The sequence below is a fragment of the Vanellus vanellus genome (genome assembly GCF_965231255.1).
Source record: "Vanellus vanellus genome assembly, chromosome: 1".
In the NCBI taxonomy this organism is placed as follows: Eukaryota; Metazoa; Chordata; class Aves; order Charadriiformes; family Charadriidae; genus Vanellus; species Vanellus vanellus.
In genome coordinates, this window is record NC_138905.1 from 120,555,266 (window position 1) to 120,579,607 (window position 24,342).

Here is a 24,342-nt window from a genome sequence, read left to right on the forward strand (position 1 = left end):
GGCAGTGGGAGTTATATGGTAAAATTCCCTGTTTGACTTGAAAAATGTAACTTGTGGTTTTGACACTACAAATTGCTTTCTCACACTGAACAGATTTTTTTAAAAATAATTATTATTACTATTGTTATTGTTTTTAAACTATAATTGAGTCACTGTTATTTGTGAAGAGTTTCTGGATAAACCATGCCATGAGAGGCAAGATGGATAAGGTCCTCCGCATGGAGGCAGTTTGACACAGTAGAACATACTGGGTTATTCAGCGTATGAACTTGGCTGTACTATACTGACCTGTTACATTTCTGGTAGAAGCAGCAGAGCCATTGTTTCCTAAATAAAAACTATCCTAAAGATTTTTTTATAGACCCCAGCTGATACCACAGTAGTCTGGCCACATTAATACATGAGTGCTGTGGAACTTGTAGAGAGTGTAATGCAAATATCTGAAAGACTGTAACATCTGGTTTGTTTGTTTCTAATAATGTTTTCTTAATCTGGGCTCAATGCCAATCCTGTGGGACTTGAACTGACTTTACATAAAGCCACTGTAATGTCTGTACCTCAGATGCTATTCTGGGAGATCTCACTAGCTCCAGTGCAGGGCCAGGTCTGAGTGGTCCCTGGGAATGTACTTGATTGTGTAACCCTGATCCCAGGTGAGGCCCTCTTGAAATGCTGGGAAACAGTGGAGATGAGCAGAGACTCAATTTTCATCGTTATCTGAGTAATCTGGCTCATCATTTTGGCACTGGAAAACTTACTATGTTCTTATGTGTTCAGAATTGGTTAGCTTGTAAACATTGGTCCAAGATAAACCTGCATGCAGGGAAGCTATGAGTAAGATAGCAGTTCAAACAAGCTTTTGAATATTTTGTCATAAAAGGACAATTTTCCATAGCTTTCACTAGATAAGAGTTGTTCTTTTGGTATTAGTTGTCTGCTGTTCAAAAAAGAGATGTGTGTTTCACTGCAGAGTTCCCTAGAAGTGTATAAGTAGATAGAAAGCAGGAAAAGATTTGCTATACAACTTGTCTTACATAATTTTGTGCTTCTCAGTTGATTTTAAAGAATTGTATTGAGGAATGCAAGTTCCCTCCAGAACCAGATGCAATTTGTCGGTATCAGCAATGCCATGGCCACTCCAAAATCCAAATATTTTTTACAGACCCAGACTTTAAGGTAAATTTTTAGTTTAAAGGGGTTTGGGAACTAAAACTTCATGTTTACATGTTTTCTGCCCCCTTTCATGTTAAATAGCTATCTGGAACATACCATCTAACCCTATCTACTGTTAAGTTGTGTGCTATTTTCTGTTGTTTTTCTTTAAAGATGTTAAATTCATACTGTTTCTCAACATTAGGGTTTTATACGTATTACTTGCTGTCAGCAATGTAGAGTGGAGTTTCATATCAGCTGTTGGAAAAAGTTGAAAACAACAAACTACAGTGATAAAAATGATAAGGTAAGAGCTGCATCAGACAATAAGCATTTAATGTTTTCTTTTTTAGTCAGGATTATAGTATTCCTTTGGTTTGTGATAAGTGCAGTGCTACAGCCTGATGTTCTACCCACATGACATTGGCAGGAGGAGAGATTGGAGAGAGGAGTCTCTTGCTAAATTATCTGACGTGCAAATGTGGGTAAAGCTTACTGTTGTCAACAGAAGAAAGGCCCGTCTGTGTGAAAGCTTAGTATACTTAGCCTGTTTGTCTTGCATCATTTGTGTCCTCCCATATGAAAGTTTTATTCTTTCTACAATCTTGCTGTTGAAGCAACAGTTCGACATTGAGTACATCTAAAGGAATTTTACAAAATACAATATCAGCAGCTAGTATAAAATTAAGGGAAATCCAGGCAGCGTATGAACACATAAAAGAATATTCTTAAAGTTGACTCTTGAATGAGATGTTGGAGGAGGAGAGGCTTTGCTGTAGCTTTTGAGAATAACAAGTATATGCCACAGATCTAGGATCCTTTTGATTTGCAGTCCTTGCCAAGTCAGCTGTCACTTGCTTTTCTCATCCAGTAAGATTTTAGGACTGTGCTAGCTTTAATTACCTTGGTCACCTCAAATTAAGAAAATGTAATCTGTATAAGAGTATATATTTTGTATGAATTTAACTGTCTTTGTTGTGTGCATCATTTTCTCCTACAGGATTTTCTTCAAGAACTGTGTTTCACTCCTGATTGTACAGGCCTTATTTCAAAAATAGTTATTTTCAGTTCTTCGGGTCTGGTAAAATGTGAAGTAAGTAAATGTTCATATAAAATACGAAAATAATCTTTAAAATATTTACTCTGGTAAAGGAGATAAAGTGAAGATAAGAACGTAACTGCAAACTGATAAGTAGTATGCTATCTGAACTACAGAATCTGAGCATTATTTAGGAATATTAATTACCTGTTCTCTTACCTGTTCTTCTGGTGGAGTGGGTGTTACCGTATGGTATTAGTAAGAATTGTCATGGGTGGGAACTGGAGTTTTGTTTTATGTTTTGTTTGTGCAACAGGAAAGGAACTCTGTTAGTTCAACTCGGAGCTAATCTTGCTAAATAAAATAACTGTATTGGAAGAGTGCTTTTACCCTCTACAGAATCACAGCAAGATGGATACTTTTTCCTGGAGCAGTATTGATCTGTGAGAAGCAAAAAATCAATTATTGTAAAGTTTGCTTCCTGCCCACTGGTAAAGCAAAACAGCCTCCAGTTCTTCCTGACTTTGTGTTATCTTTCAACCTGTCTTTTCTGCAGATAAAGAAGTATTGCTATATACCAACTTGTAGCAGTAGAAGAAAGTTTAGGTAGACCTTCATGAGGCTTATGTAGGCTGCATTATCTCTTTCATAGGGTTACTTTTACTGCTTTCCAAAGCATCAAATGTTCCTGGGTTTTGAGTACAGCAATGTTGCATTGTAACCCAAATTTAATTAATATGATGTCACTTATTTTGGTAGTTTGAACAAAAAATCACAAAACCCAAGGAACCACCAAGAGCCAGTATTAAACAGAAATGTTCAAGGTAAGCTCTCTACTGTTTAAAAATAAGTTGAATCAGTTTGAGAACAAAACATTTTTCTGTAGGATTGGTTTTCATGCCTTTTTTAAGAATTGCTAAAATACCACAAATACTGTGGAAAGCTATTCTTGCCCTTTGCTTCTGATAAACTAAAAAGTCTGCTAAAATACGTTATGATCCAATTATAAAGCATTTAATTAACTTATAAAAGAGGATTTATAACAGGAGCACAGGAGGGCATTAATTGGTATTGCTGAATAAATTATTGGTAGGTCTGTAGTGGTCATACAGTTCTTTAAAAACAACATTTTCAGTTTGGCCACAGGAAACTGTTTTCAAATATACAGGATATGAGTTGTTGCAAATCTGATTTCCTGCACCTCTGTATTGAGAGATAAATTGTCCATTGCCCCATTGACTTCCCAGCGATTTGAACCCATAGTTTTTGAATATAAACTGCTGCAGTCATCTTTAAGTCTTTATACCTGAAACCTAATTTCATTGTGAAATCTGTGCGCAGGGGAGTAACATGTTTGGGGAACATGTGATTTGGAGGCTGTGTGCAGAATGTGAGGACTGTTTCTTTACTTTTGCTCTTCATATATGTCTTTCGTTTGTGCTAAGGTACTTAACAGTTGGAACACTAAAAGAACAGGTGTCTGTAATTCTTCTTAATGGGTTGTTTTAATTGCACTCAAATTTTAGTGCATGTTTATCTAGACCAGAATACCACCTCTATTTTCAGTTTGAGATGCAAGCATCGTTCTATTCCTTCCCCTTGCTGGAGGGAAGAAATTTGGCAAGATTTTTAGCTGGATGGAAGAGGTATCGCTGTGTGGCATAAGTTCAACACCACTGTTCCACAGAATTTACTATCTAGCCAACTTTGTGTGAATATTTAGAAAGTGTAAATAAAAACTCTATATAATGATGCTACTTCAGTTGTTGATGCACATACCTTTGACATAATGGAGGTTACAATTCTTGGTCAAGTAAGGTTATAAATAATGAGGAATCATGCTGAGAGGATAAACAAAATTGATTTTTAAAAGTTAAGGAAATCAAATGTTAATGTTTGGCTCAAAATACTGAGTTACAAATTAAGAAGAAAACATAATAGTATTTAAGTTACTTCTAATTCAGACATCTTTAATGGGAGTAAAAATTATTGCTTCTTGATATTCTTACACTTACATACTTGATCTTTATGAAACTTATGAAGTTTTGTTGTCTCTTAACTTGTAAATGAAAACTAGCTTTATTATATTTGTACTTTTCAGCATAATAATTTTTAGTAGAATGGAGCTTATAGCTATTTTAAGACACGAAAAATAACCGAGATGTGCCTAACTCCTTTGACAACTTATCTCAACTGTTAGGCTCACTGCATAATTGATTTTTTCAGTCTTAAGAAGTTGAAAATGAAACAAGAAAAAAAATTACGAAGAAAACGTGCACGAGAAGAGGCACAGAATTCTGCTAAAATGAAAATGGAAGAAAACCAGATGGGAAACGAACCATCTCAATGCAGTGATCACAGTGGTATGTGGAAGTATAGACTATTGTTCTAAGTTACTATGAGGTAGCATTAATTAGCATTTTGAATGTCCTAAGTCAAATTACAGCAGAATACTAATATTGAACTGAATCCCCCTCTTGCATTTTTACTTAAGATTACTTTTATTTCAGTTCTGTTTTAAATTTCTAAATAACTGTAAGATGTTAGTGTATGATTAAGTTCCTTGTAGAAAACCTTTATTCTTGCTTCACTGGTTCATGAAGAAGCAGCCTGAAGAGGGCAAAGGCTCAAATTCAGTTAATCTGTTTAAAAGTGATTTCAGAAAAAGCTTTATCCCCAACAAGTTAGGACATTGTTACAAAAAAAAAAAAAAAAAAAAAAAAAAACCACAAAAAAACCCAAACCAAACACCAAAAACAAACCAAACCAAAACTGCATCTCAGATAAAAAAGAACCATATTCTAACTGCAGAAACTTCAGTGACTTGAAAAGTACATTTCACAAGATTGGGGAAAATAAAATACTTGCACCTATAAGTACGTAGTCAGTTAATGCTTCAGTTTTTGTGTTTCAGTTATGTTGGTCTGCAGCATTCTGTATTTCAGAAGTGTGAACTCCCACTGCATTTTGTATTAGGGCAAGCAACAGTGCAAAGAAAAATGGATGGTGTTTTTGTTTGGGGTTTTTTTTTTTTTTTGTTGCAAATATTAGGGTGGTTGAAGTCCCCCATGAGAACCAGGGCCTGTGATCATGACACTATTTCCAGCTCTTTGTAGAAGGCCTCATCGACTTCCTCTTCCTGATCTGGTGGTCTGTAGTAAATACCAACAACAGTATCACCCATGTTAGCCTGTCCCTTAATTCTTAGCCAAAAGCTCTCAACACATTCTTCATCCACCCCTAGGCAGAGCTCAATACATTCCAGCTGCTCTCTCGAATAGAGAGCAACTCCACCACCTTGCCCCCGCTGGCCTGTCTTTCCTAAAAAGTCCATAGCCATCCATGACAGCATTCCAGCCATGCGAGCTATCCCACCATGTCTCTGTAATTGCAATGAGATCATGGCCCTGTGACCACACACAGATCTCTAGTTCTTTTTGCTTGGTCCCTATGCTGCATGTGTTGGTGTACGGGCATTTCAGAGAGGTAATCGAGCATGCCAGTTTCCCTGGAGGGGTGCAAGAGGATCCACCATAGCCATACACACCATTGCTGGCCATCTGGATCTCATCTTGGGTGTCAGCTAAGGCACATTGTTCACTGCTGTGGTTCAATGGCATATCTGGCACTTTCTCTTTACAAAGCTCTCAGATGCTAATCCTTTTAGGTTTTTTTTTCTTAACTGTTTTGTTTGAGAGTGATCCTTTCCATTAGCACCATAGATTAGTATTTTTACTTCCACGTGGTTTTCTAAAATCACGTTCAGTTGACTTTGTGTCGGCTTTTTTAATGTCTAGGCTATCTCCTTCTCCCTTCCTATGGCTTATCTTTAGTTCTGATCCTTGGATCCACTGCAGGTCATTTGATTGTCCTAAATGCCCTTAAAACTTCTAAGAACTAAAAATGCCTTTGATGTGACAAAACCACTCACCCTGAAGTGCTGTGAATAAAAGTTGGGACACTGATGCAGGAATATGTCAACATGAAGCAACTTAATACAGTTCTGCAAAAATCTATGCATTGGTGTTGGCCAACATTTTAAATTTGTCCTGAGTTAATTCAGTAATAAAATTGAAGTCTTGCATGTCTTTGTAGACAAACTATTACCCTGTTTTTTTCACTTGGGGAAATTTTGTGAGGAAATCTTTCAAAAAACCCATCTAATCTCCAAAACTGTCTGAGAGGTTGAGATGCCAATTTCAGCAGAGAGCTAGATAGAGAGCTATTTTTTGTTTGTTTTATTAGCAGCCTTAGTTACCTTTAAATAAGAACAAATCTACTTGTAACTTGGAGAGGAGTGCAAATGAGAGGAGCACATGTTTGTTTGCACGTTTGTAAGATACAGAGGTTTTTAATGCAGACTCCTGCAGGATAAACTCAGGAGTGATTTATACCTGTAGAGGTCATTGAATCTGTTAGTATGCATGGACCTGTTTGTGTTACAGTGCTTAATTATTCTACGTGTAACATGTAGTGCTTTTATTTTCAAAAAAATCTTTTCAGTTCTACACTTTTTGACTATAGTCACTGTCACTTAAGCTCTGACAGTGGCATTCTATAAATGTGTGGTCTTGAAGAATAATGAAAGGTGAAGGCTGATGTGAGCCAGTAATCTTTTTCACTCATTCTACAAAGAACCAGTGACAGGGTCAGGGCAAAGATTTGCTACTATGTGTATGCTCCGGCATTCAGAAGTGTGGCTTTGCACTGAGATGGTTGGGGGAATTCTGTTTCTGCATCACAGCAGGCATGCAGCCCATGCAGATAATTCTGTATAGACAATTGCTTGAAGCTACTATTACTGGCAGGTAATAATTATATTTTTTTTCTTTCTGAAATCTAGTTAAGGTGCTAAGGATTGTTTCTTTGTGTAAACCAAATTTAAAACAATGTTGTGTTAAATTCATAATGCTAAGCCTAGTTTATATGAAAGTTATGTATTCTGTAACTTTCAGTGTTGCAATAAAGCAAATAGTTTAAAAAAAACATTTAATCTGAATTATCTGTACTTTAAAGCTGATGTTTTTAATTGTGGTAAACAGGCATGAAATCTTTGTTTTTATATTGCATTATAGGTTATGTTCAGGATTTATATGCTGGTGATCGAGTCCTGCAGCATATCAGTCGAAATGCTGAGCAAATAAAAACAGCTGTTCGTGATGCTTCCAAACTATTAAAGGAATTACTTTCATGGTTTGTAATCAGTGAGGAGGATTACACGTCATATTCCAAAACTAGTAGCCTGTCACATGAAGTGATGGAGCAGCTCATCGGTTACTTAATTCAGGAAAAAAACAGAGTAAAAACAAGGGGGTTTATCTATGTGCTGAGTGAGCTGGAAGAAGTGGATCCCAAATTACACAAGTGGCTGAAACATCTTAACAACTTGGGTAGGCTATATGTTTATGTATAGCAGAAGACCTTACACTGTCATAATTGTTTGGTTTACAGATGAAAACATAACCTCATTTTCCAGTCTTGCTTCCTTAACTTTAAATGGTTAAGTAAAGCTTTCCCCTTTTTCATTTACTTGGTTTTTAGCCAGGATTTCTAGAGAAAGAAAGTATGACCATTGGTAACACAGGAACAACCTCTCTGCAAGTAAAGCATTCTAATGTGGGCAGGGCTTTATCCATGTAGGAAAGAGAAAATTGAACAGGTTTTTTTTTTTTTTTAATGTCTTTAAATTCCAGAATAGGCTTAAATGATTATATTTGTATAAATAATTTATTTCTGTAAAGGAAATCATGGTGGGTTTTTTGTCGTAAAAATTTAGCTGACTGTATAACTTGCAAGTGATTTAACTTGGTGCTCTTTGGTAGTGTTGCTTTGCTGTGCAATTTCCTATTGAATTTATAATTGGATGAAGGTAGAAGTTTATATCTGCAGGCAAAACAGACATAAAATGCCAAAGCCTTGGGCAAGATTTGGGTTCGTAATTCTATTCTGTTGCATCGATGTCCTTTAAGGAATGTATATATATTTATTATACGAATAATAATCTGTTGTTGAGTAAGAGTAAAACTTATATAAACTCCATTTATCATTTTTATTTGCATTTTCAAGATACAAAAGGATTTACATAATCTGTTTCAGCTACTGTGTATTTAATTTCTAGAACAAACTGTTCCTCTATGCAGAGGAATATCACGCTGTAAGCACTAAAACTGTGAAGCCGGAATGAAATGTTGTTGGGTTTCATCTCTTTTAGGTCTGACCGCTACGAAGAACTTTCTCCTTCAATATGGACAATTTTTAAAAGAGCTTGACATTTCTATTTTAACCACACTCTGGAATGAGAAGTATGGTAGTAAATTTGACTATGTGACAACTACTTCTGAAGACAAAGAAATTCATGATTATTTCTTAAAACCACCCCTAGAGAAAACCCGTTGTTTTATATGGCTGTTAGAAGACAACAGAGAAAATTTTCCATTTCTTCATCAAGCTTTAGATGAATTCTTTGATAAAATGGGTTAGTATTCAAAGGTCAACATTCTTGCAAGTGCTATATTCTGTCTGTTTTTACACCACATTTGATGGGCTGTGTAAATGGCCAAAACCTCAGCAAACTAACTGCCTCATTATATGGGATCTACTGTGTTCAGTGCTTAAAAGGCAAGCCACCCTTTTTTAAGTTACATTCTGCTGTTTTGATTCATGTGCCACAATCAGCATGTGGGTTTACCTTTAAGCATATATGATGTCCAACCAAAATGAATATTATCTTTCAGTTTAACCATAAAGATTCTGCAACTACAGTCTTTGAGATGCTTTGGTGGTATTTGATAAAGGATTATAATAATTATTACTATAATTTCATAGCTCATTATTATAAGTTACATAAAATATTACTATTTCTGTTTATGAATGTGTCTTTGTTATCCTTTCAATAGATGACCCTACCATTATATTAAAGAAGCAAGGAAATGAAAATATATCGGTAAGTGAACTTAACATCTGTTTGGTATAAGCTCAGAAACAAGTTGAGTGTGGTGTTTTTAAAAATGTGCAAAAGTGAATAGAGATGTGCATCTCTTGGTTTATTTTACATCATCATCCTTCAGACCTGATTGGAGATTTGCTCTTTTGTTTTATTGTGTCCTACTCCCCCCCCCCCCCCCCCCCCCCTTTTTCTTTAAGGCATTTGAAGACTGTGTACCATTTTTCCTAAACTTCTGACAGTAAAATACTTGTTTAGGATTTTCTATTTAGTTAAAATATAAACCAACAAGATACCTTTTAGTTTATGAGCATTTCACGCAGATGAGGAAGTTGTAGTGAAAGCGGATGAGGGTACAGTGATGTGCTGTATCATCTCCTTTGGACAGGGAAAATAGGGCAAATAAGGTGCATGGGAATAGCATTTACATATTACTTGATAACAGCAGTTTGGTATTAACTTTAAAAAAAGTCTCTCTAAAAATATCATCAGGGAATTAAAAAAAAAAAAAAAAAAAAAAAACAAAAAGTGCATGATTTACAGAGAGACTCTTCCTAACTGCTTTATCTGCATATTTACCATGACAACCGAATCTGAAGTGTGATTCTTCCCTGAGTGTGCTTTATTTGAATCTGCATAATTTCGGACACTTAAACGTGCTGTGCATTTTACAGTCCAAAGCAACAAATTGGAAGGTAGTGTAACCCAGCTTTACCATCAGATGTCATCAAATTGTAAGGCTAGGAATTTGATGTTTGTTCTGCTAATAAGCAAAGTAAATTTGAAGTGAATTAGACATATTTTGCGTTTGTTCATTACCATTTATAGATGCTTTTCAGATTCAACCCATAAGTCTTAAACTGTACATCATTCTGAATCACTTTTTGATTAGTATCTTAATTGAAATCCATTCTAATTTGCAGAAGTATATTATGTATTTTGGTTAATGATGTGTTTGAGTCACTCTCATTTAAAATTATTCTAGCCTGCAGATACATTTGTCTGTACAAACCAAGATGATTTACTTTTGATACAGAGTAAATCTTTGGAGTTAATTAATACATAACTTAATAAGATGTGAAATCCTTTGCTTTTTTTTGTTTCATGAAATGGAAATCCAATAATGAAATGAAAGCCCTTAGAATAAAACAACTTCTGTTTCGATGTTACTTATATCCAAAAATAAACTGTTAGTAAGTTACTGTTAGTAGAGTTATGTTAATCTATAATCACAATCCTATTAAGTGAAGATGCATTTTAGTTACTTCATCACTGCATATCTTAGAAAATCGAAGTGACCAGAACGTTTGACAGTCCTCTTTGCTTCTTGTTCCCCACACGAAACTGCGTTGTGTCATAGCTGCTTAAATATGCAATTTCATCTGTATGTAATAAGTAAGCATCTGAAATACTAAAATGATAGAATATTCTGGTTTTAAAAATATGTGCATTTAAAGAAGAAAATCATGAAAAGGAACAAAATGGATAAAGTCTTGCAAAGCTCTGTTTCCTTTTGTGTTTTTCAGCTGGGGATGGGGATTGCATGCTTAACCTTTTAAATCTTGCTGGTCAAACCAGAATGAGGATTTTAATCTGAAACTTCTTAAAATGTACACACTGGTTTTGGAAATGCATCATAATTTTATTCTAATCAAAAAACCAGTGACTTTATTTTTTCTGTTTCAGACTAATGGTATCAAAGTTAAAAACAAAAACAGGAAGAAGAACTCAAAAGACTTAAAGGTCAGTAACTGAGTAACTGTTTAGCTGCTTTAGATGCTGTTTTCCTAAATATGTTGCGGACACACATTCTTGAAGTTGTTTTTCCTGAAGTAGAATAATGCTGTTAAGACTCTATTAATACAGTTTTGGGTCTTTTTTAATAGGGATTTGTCAATATAAAAAGTATTTCTGAACTTGAAAAAAAAATTATTTATTAATAACTTTGGCTCTGACTGTATACCAATACCTTCAGTCTACCCACTATCTTAATTCTAAATGACTCTTTTGATCTTAATTTATCGTGTGGGAAAATGTGAATATAGTACACTGGATTTTGATGAAACTGGTAAAAAAGAGAGAGGTTGGGCTGAATATCCCAATTTCTTTTTCCAAAATAAGTTCTGAAGAAGAAATTAATAATTTTAAATTAAGAACTTTCTTGCTATGGGTTGGTACTGATAATTGTACTTAAAAGTTTTGCAGTTCATAATATGGCATCTGAACATGATAAAGGTACAGAACAAGGTTCAGTGTAAATAAGTTACACGTAGTCTTTACAGGTGATCATTCTGCATATACTTTTGTGAGATTAAAAAAATAATAATCTGTTTTTAATTAGCCTATTTTAGTATTATCCAGTGGAGTTAGTACAGCACCACGAGAAGATGATAAGATATTTATAGAAGAAAATGCTTTGTAAGTACCATCATGCATCTTTGCTTTTATTGCCCAAACCCCAAAGTGCTTTGTAGGTACTGGAGAAGACAGTCTTAGAAACACCAAATCTGGGTTAACGTATAAGCGTTTCTGATATGAGCTTGTACAGAGCCATTGCTTCTGTGCTTCTAGGACAGGTGTAAGGTGTACTAGAATTTTAAGGTTCTTAACAATGTAGGAAGTAACCAAATCGTTGCCAGGCTGCAGCCCAATACACCTGCTAGGCCAAGAGCTATTCTTTCAAGTAAGATCTTACTTGCGTTGTGTTCCATCTTAATGTACCAAGAAATTAGTAGATAAATTTGTACGTACTTCATCAGTCACAACTGAACTTTGCCATCCACACCATATCAAGTAAATTGTGATGTTGAATTGAGGTAATCTGTAGTGCGTTACTCAGAATTTGTGTGTTAATCAGGAGTCAAACTCTTGCATTCTGAGTCCGGTTTTGCCCTTACTTATAGATGTGAAAGCTGCTAGCAAGAGCTAAGCCTTATTCTTATTAGCTAGTGCCAGGCCAATTAGGAAGTTCAGCAGTTAAGTATTTTGGGGTAGTGTTTATTCTGCTCGTTAGAAAAAAGTTTGCTCTTTGGGTATATTTTTAGCACTATGTAGTTACTATACAGTATACTGTTCTCAGAATATGAGAAAAATACATTTTTTTTCAGAGATAACAATTATTGTTCATATGTGCTATTTATTTCCTTCTTCCATATCTCTTTTTTTTTTTAATGCTACAGAGATTTTACAAACTTTAATGAACCATTTGTAATCCCAGAATATCTTCGGGGGCAACTAGAGGAATTTGAAGCTCTCCGTGATGTTTCAAATAGTAACAGCTATGAAAGACTTTTAGATAATATCCCAGATCAAACCTGTGAGAGCTTATATGAGTATGTATACGTTTCTGTGCTTAGTTTAAAGGGTTTAATATTACTTCATGATTTTTATAACATACTGTATTAAGTCCGGTATTTGAGTCCTGGTGGTCTGGTATATGTATGGTCCATAAAGGTATGTACTAATGCTTTTAAATAGTTGCATGTTTTTAATAAGATGTGGACAAGCAAGAGTATTACAGAAAAAAATTTATGCTTGGCTATAACGCCATCTTTCAAATTATAGTTCTTCAGTAGTTGTAGAGGTTCTTTGCTTCTAAGTGTTATTGTGAAAATACAATGTGTGGAATACGATTTTAGAATTACATGAAAAAAACTTTGATTAATAATGACAGCTCTTTTTCTTTTTTCTTTAAGTTATTTCTCTCAAATCTTGGATGCACATGGCCCTATGGAAATTAATAATAAATTACTAGTTGGGGAATATGAACATTTCCCTGAAGAAGCTCGAAAGATTGTAGAAGATGAAGGTGGTCTGAAATCTTTTCTTCTTAAATCCTTTCGTTTCATTATGGCGGATAATCTTATTGGTTTAAGAAAGCACGCAGTTCTTTTTAAAGAAAATCCAAACAGAAATGAGACTGGAGATAATGAAGAAGAAAATTATATAGTTCGTGATGTGCAAGAAAATTCTTCCCAGATCAAGCTACAGTTAAATCCAGCTGCTAAGGAATTCAAACCACTGTCTTATCCTAAGCAACCCTATAGATCAACATCTACTGACTTAACAGTAGCAAGTTATGAGACTCCACAATATTTGCCCTGGTCTTTTCCTACTTCATGTGAATCTGTGCTTTCTTTGCATAGTCAGAAGATTGGTACCATAGAAAATGAGTCGTCATTTTCAAACATTTTAGTAAAGTGCTTTGATTCTCAAAATCCTGGTATATTTTTGCCTCAGACTGCCTGGGGTTATCAATATGGAAGAATATTGCCAGTGCCTTCTCAAATGCCTCTCATGTCAAATGTTACCGAGCAACCTCGTTATATTTATGCTGATAATGTAGCTCATCAGGATAATGACAAATCAGCAATTTCAGACAGAAAATATGTCTTCAGCAGTTTTATACCAACTGAAATAGAAACCTATGAAGACCCTCAGTGCCAACCGGAGAACTCGGATAGCACATTTTATGAAGACAATTCTGCTGTTGCAAATAGTACAAATGAAGCTGAACGTGGTATACAGTTTATTAAGACGGAAAAAGAAAGCAGAGATATACCTCTAATGAAAACCAATCCTCATACAAGGATGATAGCTGTTCAGGTAAGAAGTTAAAATGGAACAGTTATTTGAGAGCTTTTAGTTGATAAATGACAGTCCTAAGCACTGGAAAGTGAATCATTTCTTTATGACTTCCCAAAGTGTCAAATGTTGTATAGGGTTTCAAGGATAAATATTCAGGTAATACTTCCAGCCACCCAAATGTAAGGGATCTTATGTAAGTAGTATTTAGCATTCTCTAGTACTTACCTCCCCCAAAAAAGGCCACAGGTTGGAAGATACTGAGGTGTTTATCAGACTAGGAACTTCCTTAAAACTTGCACTTTAAGTTGCTGATACTTTCTACAACTACTCTTGTTTTTAATTTTTAATAATTCTGTAAAGAGATGGTCACTGGATTTTGTTCTGCCTGAAATTTTTGCAGATCTTTGGACCCAGGATCAAAGGAGGGAACTGACGCATATCACTGTAAACTTACTTAACCTTCCATCATTTTTGTATTTGTAATTAGTTCAGTTATTTGTTTTAACTTTCACAATATTTGAGGATTTAGATAGTTTATACAGTCTAACAATTGCTGGCTGATGCTTCCCTTGTGGTCTTACAGTGGCATCCCAGCAGTAGGGCGAAGGCAGGGGCAAACTCCCTCATGTTTTCCTTTTCCCTCCTGAGAAAGCATTGCCGAACACTGAAAAGGGCAGAGCATGCAGCTGAACAGAAAAGGGGCTGGAACATTCACCCTTTAATGGTACCCCAGAGTTAGATCAGCATACACCACTCATGAATACAAACTTCAAGTAACAGAGGGAGACAATGGTCACATCCACATTTGTTACAGAAAATATTTTGGATTAAGGTGCCGGGTTTTCAGAGTTACAGATATGGCAGTTTCACACATCCATTTGTAAGAGATTATCCAACATGCTAGAGGGACTGCCGGGGAGAAGTTCATCTTCATTTATTTCTTGTCATTAAGGGAGGAATAACTTTTTATAGCGGTGAGACACAGTCATCTTTTTATTACTGCTTTCTAAATTAAGAAAATGTTAACATAGTTTTTTGTTGTTTTTTTTTTTTTCAAATTTGTTTTGAGTACAAAATTTTTCTTCACTTTAAATCTTTCCTGACCAGTTGCTGAAAGTTAGTTTCCCATCAGTCTTGGCAGATGAATTTCATCACGTGGCTGACTGGGCTTTTAAAATGCTATTTCTGTTTGGTTCTTAAACAGATGCATCAAAAAGATAATGGAAGAGGCAACAGTTTTCAATTTAGTAAATTCTGGTTAGCAGAGATCAGAAGAGTGTTAGGCAACAGATACATTTCCGTTTCCAAAAGTATGGTAGAGCAAGGCATTTAACACTATCTGACTATGATTTTTTAATAGCCTGTTAGAAAGGTAACATCATAAACTGGATCTTTAATATGTTGCCTGATTAGATTTAAATCTCAGTTCTTTCAGTAAGTCCTTGGTTTTAGAGGAAGACAAGCAGGGACTCTGAAGGTCCTTGAATCTAGTCCCTTCTGAGTCGAGGCACTTATGTAGTACATCTTGAGTTTAGGAGGAGTCAAAAAACAACTCATCAGCGAGCTGTCAGACACTGGTTTTGCAAGTTTTAAGTTTTCAGATATTGAGAACACAGCTGTGTTTAAAGACTCTGAGAAATGTTCTGAAAATAAATACTTCATGGTCAATTAAACTAGAGAAAGATCCCAACAAAAAAATTGCTTTCATTATAGATTGAAGTTCATTTCAGAAACACTTGCATTATTTCTTTTTACACTGTAGATAGACCTACTTCATAAAGTAGGTCTGATTTGTGAAATTGTAGGTAGGTACAAAAGCTCCAAAACAGAGCTGACTTACTAGTATAAACTGGAAAGCTTTTTAAGCAACTAATAATTCTTTGTATTCTAGGTAAATCATGAAGTAGCTGATAGGGAAACTAATACCTTGCCTTTTCATCCATTTGAAATGCAACAAGTAAGTTATCTGCATATTTGTTTATATTTCTCATGAAGAAGGTTAAAGGAATGCCTAGAAATTTAGTAGTGAAAAGATAAAGGTGCTCTGCAAATGACATGTCTTAACAGATATTTTTTATTTTGGTTTGTTTGGGGTGTGTGTGTGTGGCTCGTGGTTTTGTTTTGGGTTTTGTTTTTTGTTGGTTTCTGGGGTTCTCCCCCGTCCCCTCTTCAGGTTGGGCTATATTCTGTGATGTTCCTCTTGGAAACTTCACATGGGCCCACAAAAGGAGGTTTTGGAGCTTTGTTCTGAAGCTATACTGGTGTTGGAGTGTGTTTTAGGGAAATTTAGTATTTCCTTTCCAAAAATCTTGAGTTTTGATTTATATACTCCATTTGGGCATATAGACATCTCAGACTGAGGTCAATGGTAGTCTTGTGTCTGTACAGGGAGATAAAAGTGAGAAAATGTGGCCTTTGACCTCATCATATTCCCTTCATGGTCAGACATAAATGTTCATTGCCTGAGCTGGATTGAAACTTTTTTACAACTTTCTCTTAAACTACCCCTCACCAACAAGCAAACAAAAAAACCCCACTCTAACCACACTGAAGACTTTGAATCTCAACGAACAGCAACTGTTCCTTTTAGACGTCATGAGTGTTTGCTGCCCTGTGGTAACAGACACTAGTTTTTTATAACATTTATTTTCAGGGAGATATTCTACGTATGGAAAAAGAGCATCAGGTGTTAAAAGAACAACTTAAAGAAGCACAAGAAAAATACGACCAGTTACAAAGCAGAAGCTCAGAGGAAATCAGTGCTTTAAAAGAGCTCCTAAAAAAAAGTGTTGAAGAGACAGAGGTAATGGTTTTTATTCATGCAACAGTGGGACAATCTGCAGTGGCTCACAAGAGTGGCTGTAATTGATCGACAGTATTTTTGAAACTTGACTGGTAGTCCTCATTGATGTGAAGTCTAACTCAGCAAACCTCACAATCTTTGTGTGTCATCTTCCTTTGAACACACTTAAACACATTGGATATTGGATGCTTCCATCTAGTGGATACGTATTGGTTCTGATTCAACCTGAGAACAAATAAGCACAACACTGCTGACTCTTTCCTCCTTCTTGATTTGTTGGGTATGCTAACAGGCTTTATTTCCTTGAAATGTTTGTGAGCAAGTGGAGTAGTCCCCAAACAACACTATCAGCCTATTATAACTTTGACTGGATTAATTTTATAGTTAAAGCTGTAGATGCTTTATGTATACAGGCTACCCATTTGTCTACATGAAAAGGATTTTTTTCATTTAAAAACAAAGTAATTCAGGTGAAACCAAAGCCATCTCTTCCCATCCCCTCTCTTAAATCTTTAGTAAGATGGGGCCTGTCACTCAATCTCAGTTTAATATACGTTTTCCTTTCAATGGTTTGTTGGAGTAAACTTGTGTACTGCAGCTTGGGAGCTCCTGAGTTCTAGATTTACTATTGGCTGCAAGTAGCCTGGCAAACTTTCATCTAAGGGCTGATGGAGTCTCATATCTGTTGTATTTTTTTTGGGTGTGTGTGTGAATATTTGGTAAAAATGTGAGCTCAAAAAGTTCTGAGCTGAAAGTATGGCTGTATGCAGGGTGGGTGAACTTTTCCATGGGCGTCGTAGGCACTTTTTAAAAAATATTTTTTTATATTTCCTGATGATTCGTTGATGCTACTTCATTTTTTTAAGCAGTTATGGCAGCCATAAGACTCACTGCTGTCTTGCTCTGTTATGATTTGTAACTTCCCGGTTGTTAGTACTGATACAACATTGTCAGTACTGATTATGAGCTGGATTTTGAGTTGGATTTCAATATGTATTTGTGTGTGACACTGAAACCAGGTTTCTTCTTTTAGCTGACTGCAAAACAGGGTGGCAAGTATTCTGAATCCATGTAAATCAGATGTGCAGATCATTGTGGGAAAGCATTTATATGTTGCCCATGCTGAACACCTGAACTAACAGTAAATTAAGCAACCAGTAAACCTCTGTTATTGTAATTTTCAGTCTTAGATTTTGATCATGTGTCAGCAATCTGCTCTAACTTGCATTTGAATAAAATAGTATCTTCAGAAATAACATCTTATTTTATGCTTTTAGGTATCAAAGAGTGAACTGGACTGGCTTCATCAAGACTTAGAAATCAAAGTGAAAAAATGGCAACAGGAGAAAAAAGAAAACCAAGATAACTTAAAAGCACTAAGGAACACAGCTAAAAAGCATACAGATACCAATGATAGGTACTAATTTTATATACAGATTTACATAACTTTCCCTTTGCTTGATTTTTTTTAAAGCAGCAGTAAGTACAGTTATTTCTGATAGACTATGATAAGTTTCAGTATCTATTGATTCCAAGATATATGCAGAGTGAAAACGCAAACTTATTGCCCTGATTGTGTCATTCTGAAATGAGTTAAATGCAATTCTTGGATTAGAGCTCCTGTTAATAGGATCTACATAAAGCATTATTTAACCTAATTAACAAATGATACTCCTCCACTATTTAAGATCTTCCCATGTTTTCCAGAATCCTTTCGAACTGCACTGCTTTTTCACTTTTGTCCTTCATGACTTACATTGCTTTCCCAGTGTGCTACCTCTACTGCATTATGATTAGCTTTCAATTTTCATTTCCATTTTCATTCTTCTTTCTTCTGTTATAGAAAGAGGGAGCACTCCCTCTTTAAGACTGAGGGAGCTGGGTCTCTTTGGTTTGGAGAAGAGGAGACTGAGGGGTGATCTTATTAGCGTTTATAAATATATAAAGGGGGAATGTCATGAGGATGGAGCCAGGCTCTTCTCAGTAGCAACCAATGATAGGACAAGGGGTAATGGATTCAAGCTGGAACACAAGAGGTTCCACTTAAATTTGAGAAGAAACTTCTTCTCAGTGAGGGTGACAGAGCACTGGAAAAGGCTGCCCAGGGAGGTTGTGGAGTCTCCTTCTCTGGAGACATTCAAAACTCGCCTGGACGCCTTCCTGTGCAACCTCATCTAGGTGTTCCTGCTCCGACAAGGGGATTGGACTAGATGATCTTTTGAGGTCCCTTCCAATCCCTAGCATACTGTGATACTGTGATCCAGCTCTGGAGTCCCCAACATAAGAAGGACATGGACCTGCTGGAGTGTGTCCAGAGGAGGGCCATGAGAATGATCCAAGGGCTGGAGCACCTCCCCTATGAGGAGAGGCTGAAAGAGTTGGGCCGTTCAGCCTGGAGAAGACAAGGGTCCGGGGAGATTTTATTGCATCCTTCCAGGACCTAAAGGGGGCCTACAGGAGAGCTGGGGAAGGACTTTTTACTGGGCTTTAAACTGGAAGAGGGCAGGTTTAGATTAAATATTAGGAAGAAGTTTTTCACTTTGAGGGTGGTAAGGCACTGGAAGAGGTTGCCCAGAGAGGTTGTTGAGGCCCCATCCCTGGAGCTGTTGAAGGCCAGGCTGGATGAGGCCTTGGGCAACCTGGTCTAGTGGGAGGTGTCCCTGCCTATGGCAGGGGGGTTGGAACTCGATGATCTTCAAGGTCCTTTCCAACCTAAACCATTCTATGATTCTATGATACAGTCAGCCCAACCAAACTCTGGTCTGCATCTATTTTTCTTACACGCTTTTTGTCTGTTCTGCCATATAGCCTATCTGAGTGTCATCCAAGGACACGTGTTTCCTTCTTTTCTAGTCCTGTTGCTCGTTTCTCGGATTCAAGTAAAACTGCAAGAACTGCATAACTGCATGTATCTGTGGTGGGGTTTTTTACCTGTCCTTCACCCTAAAACAGAAGTCTGGAGGGCTTTCCATGGAACTTAAATCAATAATATCAATGTATGGATCCCATCATGACCCTGTGTGCAGTAAACCCAGCTGTTCCCCTAGCAATGAGCTCTCCTGGTTATGGAGGAGCAAGAATCAACTTCAGTCAACTTCTACCATAGTCAACAAGCATCCATGAGAACACATCACTGATGTACTGAAAAATAAATTGTGTGTCATTGGATGAAGTATTATCAGTAGCTTTCCCCGAAACATTCTAAACACTTTAGAAATCCTTAAGTAACCTAATCATTGTCTGTGTAGCCAGGTAGATCTTGTATCACAGTGATAGGCTGAATATCATAGAATCATAGAATGGTTTAGGTTGGAAAGGACCTTAAAGATCATCTAGTTCCAACCCCCTGCCATAGGCAGGGACACCTCCCACTAGACCAGGTTGCCCAAGGCCACGTCCAGCCTGGCCTTGAACACCTCCAGGGATGGGGCCTCAACAACCTCTTTGGGCAACCTGTTCCAGTGCCTTACCACCCTCAATATATGTACATGTCTGCTTTTGTATTTTGATTTTTTTTACAAGTTACAGGTAAACATTTAAACTAGCTTCTAGATAACCGATGAAACTGACTGACTTAGCAATAACTTTTCTAATCAGATTTGGTAATTCCTACTGTATTTATAATGTTCTTTCTCAGTAGACCTGAGAAGATTTCTGTCCTTGAATGCTGTTGTAGCATCGTTAGTCTGAGTAGTTTGGGCCAAACGTCTCTTGAAAAATAATTGGCCTGCTTTTATGTTAGTTACTGCTTCTTTAGGAATATGTTAAATGCACTTATAGTATTAAACACCATATAAAACATACAATTGTCACTGCTGCATGATTGGCACTATGGTTATAGTGGAATGTCACCTATTTGCTTGTGAACATTCTTCAGAACAAGCTTAATAAATGTTTGATTATTCTAGGTATTTGAAGACCATTGATGAGAAGGAAAAGCAATATAATGTATATTTAAATACATATCTCGAGACCAGGTAAAACTTGTACCTTTCAGCAATATTTACATTTTTCTATTAACTTGTCATTATTGGAGTTGTCTGCTTCACTCTGGGTGGAGGTTTAGAAAAAATAAATACTTTAACCTATATCTCTTATTCTCAGTTTACTTTTACTTATAATAAGTAAATATATATTTTTTTTTTTTTATTGTAGATATTTAGAATAATAAAATTGTGGGTTTTCAAAATACTCATACGTTTCCCTTGGTTATATGATACTGTGTTCTAGAACAAACGTTAGAAGTTAGGTGTGGTACAGACATACTGAACTGTTGTATGTAGCTTTGGATCTTCATACACTTGTAGTCCTAAATGTATATGAGGTTATCTAAACATTTTCTAAAAGTTATTCATATGCACATAGTATAAAGTCAAGGCTTCATTTATACGTACATCTTTATATATATGATCAGGCTCAGAACAATAATACTTGCATGACTGTGGTAGTCAAACTCCTATAAGCTTTTTTAGGTTGCACAATGAAATGTGGTTAGGGAATCCCAAGGTTGTGTCCATGGATCCAGCAGTACGGCTACACAAGCAGGATACTCTACCTGAAGGCACAAGCTGTACAATATAAATGGAGATGCATGGTTCCAAAGAAGAGAGAAGTAATAGCTGTAGAAAGCCTCTAAAATGCCATAAATTTTGAATTCTACTCTGTTGTCAATGTTACTCAAGTATTTGGCTTCTTTTTATTTCACAGTAATAAACTTGCTAATGAGAAAGTAAAATTGGAAGAGCTTATACAGAAGAGTCAAGATGACTGCAGGGAGTGTGTGAAAAGAGCTGTTAAAGCAGAGGTACAAACAAAAAAAAATTCTTAAAACGCTTTTGCTAGAGCTTGAATCATTTGTGCTGATAGTAGGTGGGGAACATAACTGGTGAAGTCTAATCTAGCAATGTACTGTTTCAATAGTATCTAAAACTTTTCATAAGCACGTATCAGAAGTGTTACTCAAATATTGGCAAGTGCTATTCATGATGTTATCCTACTAAACTTTGCAGGTCATCAGGCACATTATTATTATTATTGACCAGTATTAAAAGTACACAGAATATGGGGCATGTAGTGTTGTTCCAAACAAAATTCAACTAGTATTTCAGTTTCATACTTATCCTTGTTATCTATTAGTAAGAATTAACCATAGGAACATAAAAAAATTCCTTGTTAAAAGTCACGGTTAGTGAATATATAGCTATTGCTTTATCAGGTAGAATCAGAATGCAACAACTGACTTATGTATTTCACTGAAAGGAGAGGAGTACTGATAAATACCAAGATTTTTTCTAAACCAGTATGTTTTATACTAGAAATGCTTTGAATTTCATGAACAATTCTCCCGTCTTAAGAAGGGCTTGAAGGCTGTCTTATCTGCAGTGGGATTCTATAAAAAGATTAGATTGTTGGTCCACATTAGTCTTCAACCGTGCAGTATTTAAAAAGCTGCCTTAATCACTTAAGTGTGTGTGTATATTTTTATATATATATATAGGATAAGTTACAAATGGAACAGCAGTGGATGCTTTCTACTGTCAGTTGAAGTGAATGTAGCCTTTTCATCCTCCTGAAGGCCTGCCAGGGCTGTTAATTCCACTTGAAATTTCTCATTGTAGGAACTCTGTGTATATGGTACTCTGTATCAAACTATTGTTTCGGGTACTTACTAAAATCTGTTTTGAGGTTTTATTCCTTGTGCTTTTACTGCACTTTTTTCTTTTTTTACACAGTTATGTTTTGTTACAGATATCAGTACTCAAAAACTGGAAGGAGACTGAAGTATGCAAGTTAAATGGCATAGCTGCCAATGCAGAAGCAAATCTCAGGATGCTGAAGTCATTGAGCAGGTATGGAGAGTTTACACCAAAAATTTCAGTTCTACTCATTGCTAAATACGAGTAACTACTGAATGTTTAATCACGATCATTTAACTAGACAAGTCAGTTTTGCTCACATAGAGGTGCTAGCCTGAAAGGTGTGTAGAAATGTAATAGTTAAATGTGGCTTTCCTGAAGGTGAATTTCTTCTTAAATTACCAAGATGTGTGATACTTAAGCAGGAGTGAGCTTTTTGTCTTAGTCTTTCTTAGCCAGGGAAGATCAGGCTACTGGGAACATCCCAGTTATTCCTGCATAGTATCAGTGGGAAAGGGCTGCAATGTAAATAGAAAAGAGTGCAACAAAACTGCTGGGCATGCAACAACATTGTTTTCTTCCCTACAAGGAACTAATTTAGCCCTTGGTGTTACCTTTTTAAAAACTTAGGACATCTTCTCTTTCCCTGTGTTTATGTTACTGCAAAATACTAATTTACATTTGAGGAGTCAACTTCTGAGATTGGATAGGATCTAAGTACCAGTAATTCAACTGATTTTTAACTTAAAATTGCTTGAAGTCTTTGACTGTGATTTAGTTGGTAGGGGAAGGAACTGCTGTACTGAAACCATTGGTGTTAAACAAAAATAATGGGAATGTTGGATTTTAACTGATAATCTTGAATACTTCAGCAGCTCAGCTTCAGCAGCACCTAAGTTGAAGTCACAGATTGATTCTTGGGAAATATTTATTTCAAATGTAAAGAAACGACTGGAAAAAGTAGAGGTACGCCTTAATTTCTCTTAAGCTCTAAGTTAAACTTCAGAAATGAAACCAGAATAAATACCTTCAATAATTTTGCATTCCTTTTTTAAAACACCAGCAGCTTGTCCTCTGAATACTGAACCGCATTTTCTTTAATAACAGAAGAAAGATACAGTTTTAAGTCCAAATTACTTAACTATACTTAAGTTACAGTGAGTATCTTCAATTTTATAAAGGCAAAGATGTGTCCTTTATACACTTGCTTCAAAATTGTGTCCCACGTTAACAAGTCTAGTCTCTTGGTTCTTTGTATTTTTTGAGCTTTAGAAATCCATGCAACTTCTTGAAAAACAAATGAAAGTTCTCTGAAAAGTTAAGATGTAAAATGTCTAGGCTGAGTTTTCAGCCTTACGTCTTCATTTGAAAGGCCTGGTATCCTTGGTGTTTTGCAAAAAAAGTAGTCATGTTAATGCCATTTTAATTAAGGAGTGAGCTTCAGTTAATGCTGATGTGGAGGATAATTTGTTTTCTTAATGCAGGCTGAGTATGAAGAAAAAATTCAGACGGTGAAAAATGGTGCACGGAACTGCCTTACTAAAACGGAAACCGTGGATCTTCCTTCTCCTCCCAATGTCTTAGTATGTATCTTATCTTTGATAGCAGGTTGTTAAGAAGTTCTTTAAGTTTGCGTTGGTATGACTATCTGTTATAGGACATGTACGTAAAGAATTTGAATATATAGCCTTGAAGACAAAAGGATCTGGCTCTCCATATGTCCAGGTAATGTTCAAAAGGAAAAGGTGACTGCAGATTAGCATGGCAAAGTCCAGTGAGAAGCACATTCTCAAGTCCTTTGAGAGGCTTAAGATGTTCAAGTTTAAAATGCTTCATGTTCTGTCTGAATTGAGACCAAGACTTTTGCATATTGTGACTTTCCTATAGCACCAAAATCCATAAGGACAAGGCCCCATTGCACCATCATGTGTAACTGATTACGAATACCAAAATCAACTTCCAGTCATATCTGTTATGAACTAGATGGAGTATAGCCATTTATGGAAATTAATCTGTAATGACTACATCCCAGATAAATACTATTTAAAACCACTTTCTCATGAGCCAATAGTTCCACAGATGCTTTGCTCAAATCATGTCAATTACTTCTGAACCCTGTGACTGTTCCTGGTGCAAGGGGGAGGTCGGCATGTCAATGCTCCTTGAACTATTCATCAGTGCA

At 36.1% G+C, this 24,342-nt stretch overlaps 1 protein-coding gene across 1 annotated transcript in view; it reads left to right on the forward strand.

Moving 5' to 3' along the window:
* The window catches only part of TTC3 (tetratricopeptide repeat domain 3), a gene marked incomplete at its 5' end in the record, with an annotated part of 69,743 nt that overhangs the window by 39,583 nt on the left and 5,818 nt on the right, over window positions 1-24,342 (forward strand). The window contains 20 exons of the mRNA XM_082489473.1: window positions 1,054-1,176; window positions 1,358-1,459; window positions 2,153-2,245; window positions 2,951-3,015; window positions 4,418-4,554; window positions 7,267-7,581; window positions 8,403-8,666; window positions 9,088-9,134; window positions 10,821-10,877; window positions 11,476-11,552; window positions 12,314-12,466; window positions 12,830-13,739; window positions 15,613-15,678; window positions 16,375-16,524; window positions 17,802-17,941; window positions 20,433-20,501; window positions 21,232-21,328; window positions 22,273-22,373; window positions 23,033-23,126; window positions 23,645-23,743. Of these exons, the coding sequence (XP_082345599.1) occupies window positions 1,054-1,176; window positions 1,358-1,459; window positions 2,153-2,245; window positions 2,951-3,015; window positions 4,418-4,554; window positions 7,267-7,581; window positions 8,403-8,666; window positions 9,088-9,134; window positions 10,821-10,877; window positions 11,476-11,552; window positions 12,314-12,466; window positions 12,830-13,739; window positions 15,613-15,678; window positions 16,375-16,524; window positions 17,802-17,941; window positions 20,433-20,501; window positions 21,232-21,328; window positions 22,273-22,373; window positions 23,033-23,126; window positions 23,645-23,743 (3,159 nt within the window). The remainder of the gene's footprint in view (window positions 1-1,053; window positions 1,177-1,357; window positions 1,460-2,152; window positions 2,246-2,950; window positions 3,016-4,417; window positions 4,555-7,266; window positions 7,582-8,402; window positions 8,667-9,087; window positions 9,135-10,820; window positions 10,878-11,475; window positions 11,553-12,313; window positions 12,467-12,829; window positions 13,740-15,612; window positions 15,679-16,374; window positions 16,525-17,801; window positions 17,942-20,432; window positions 20,502-21,231; window positions 21,329-22,272; window positions 22,374-23,032; window positions 23,127-23,644; window positions 23,744-24,342) is intronic.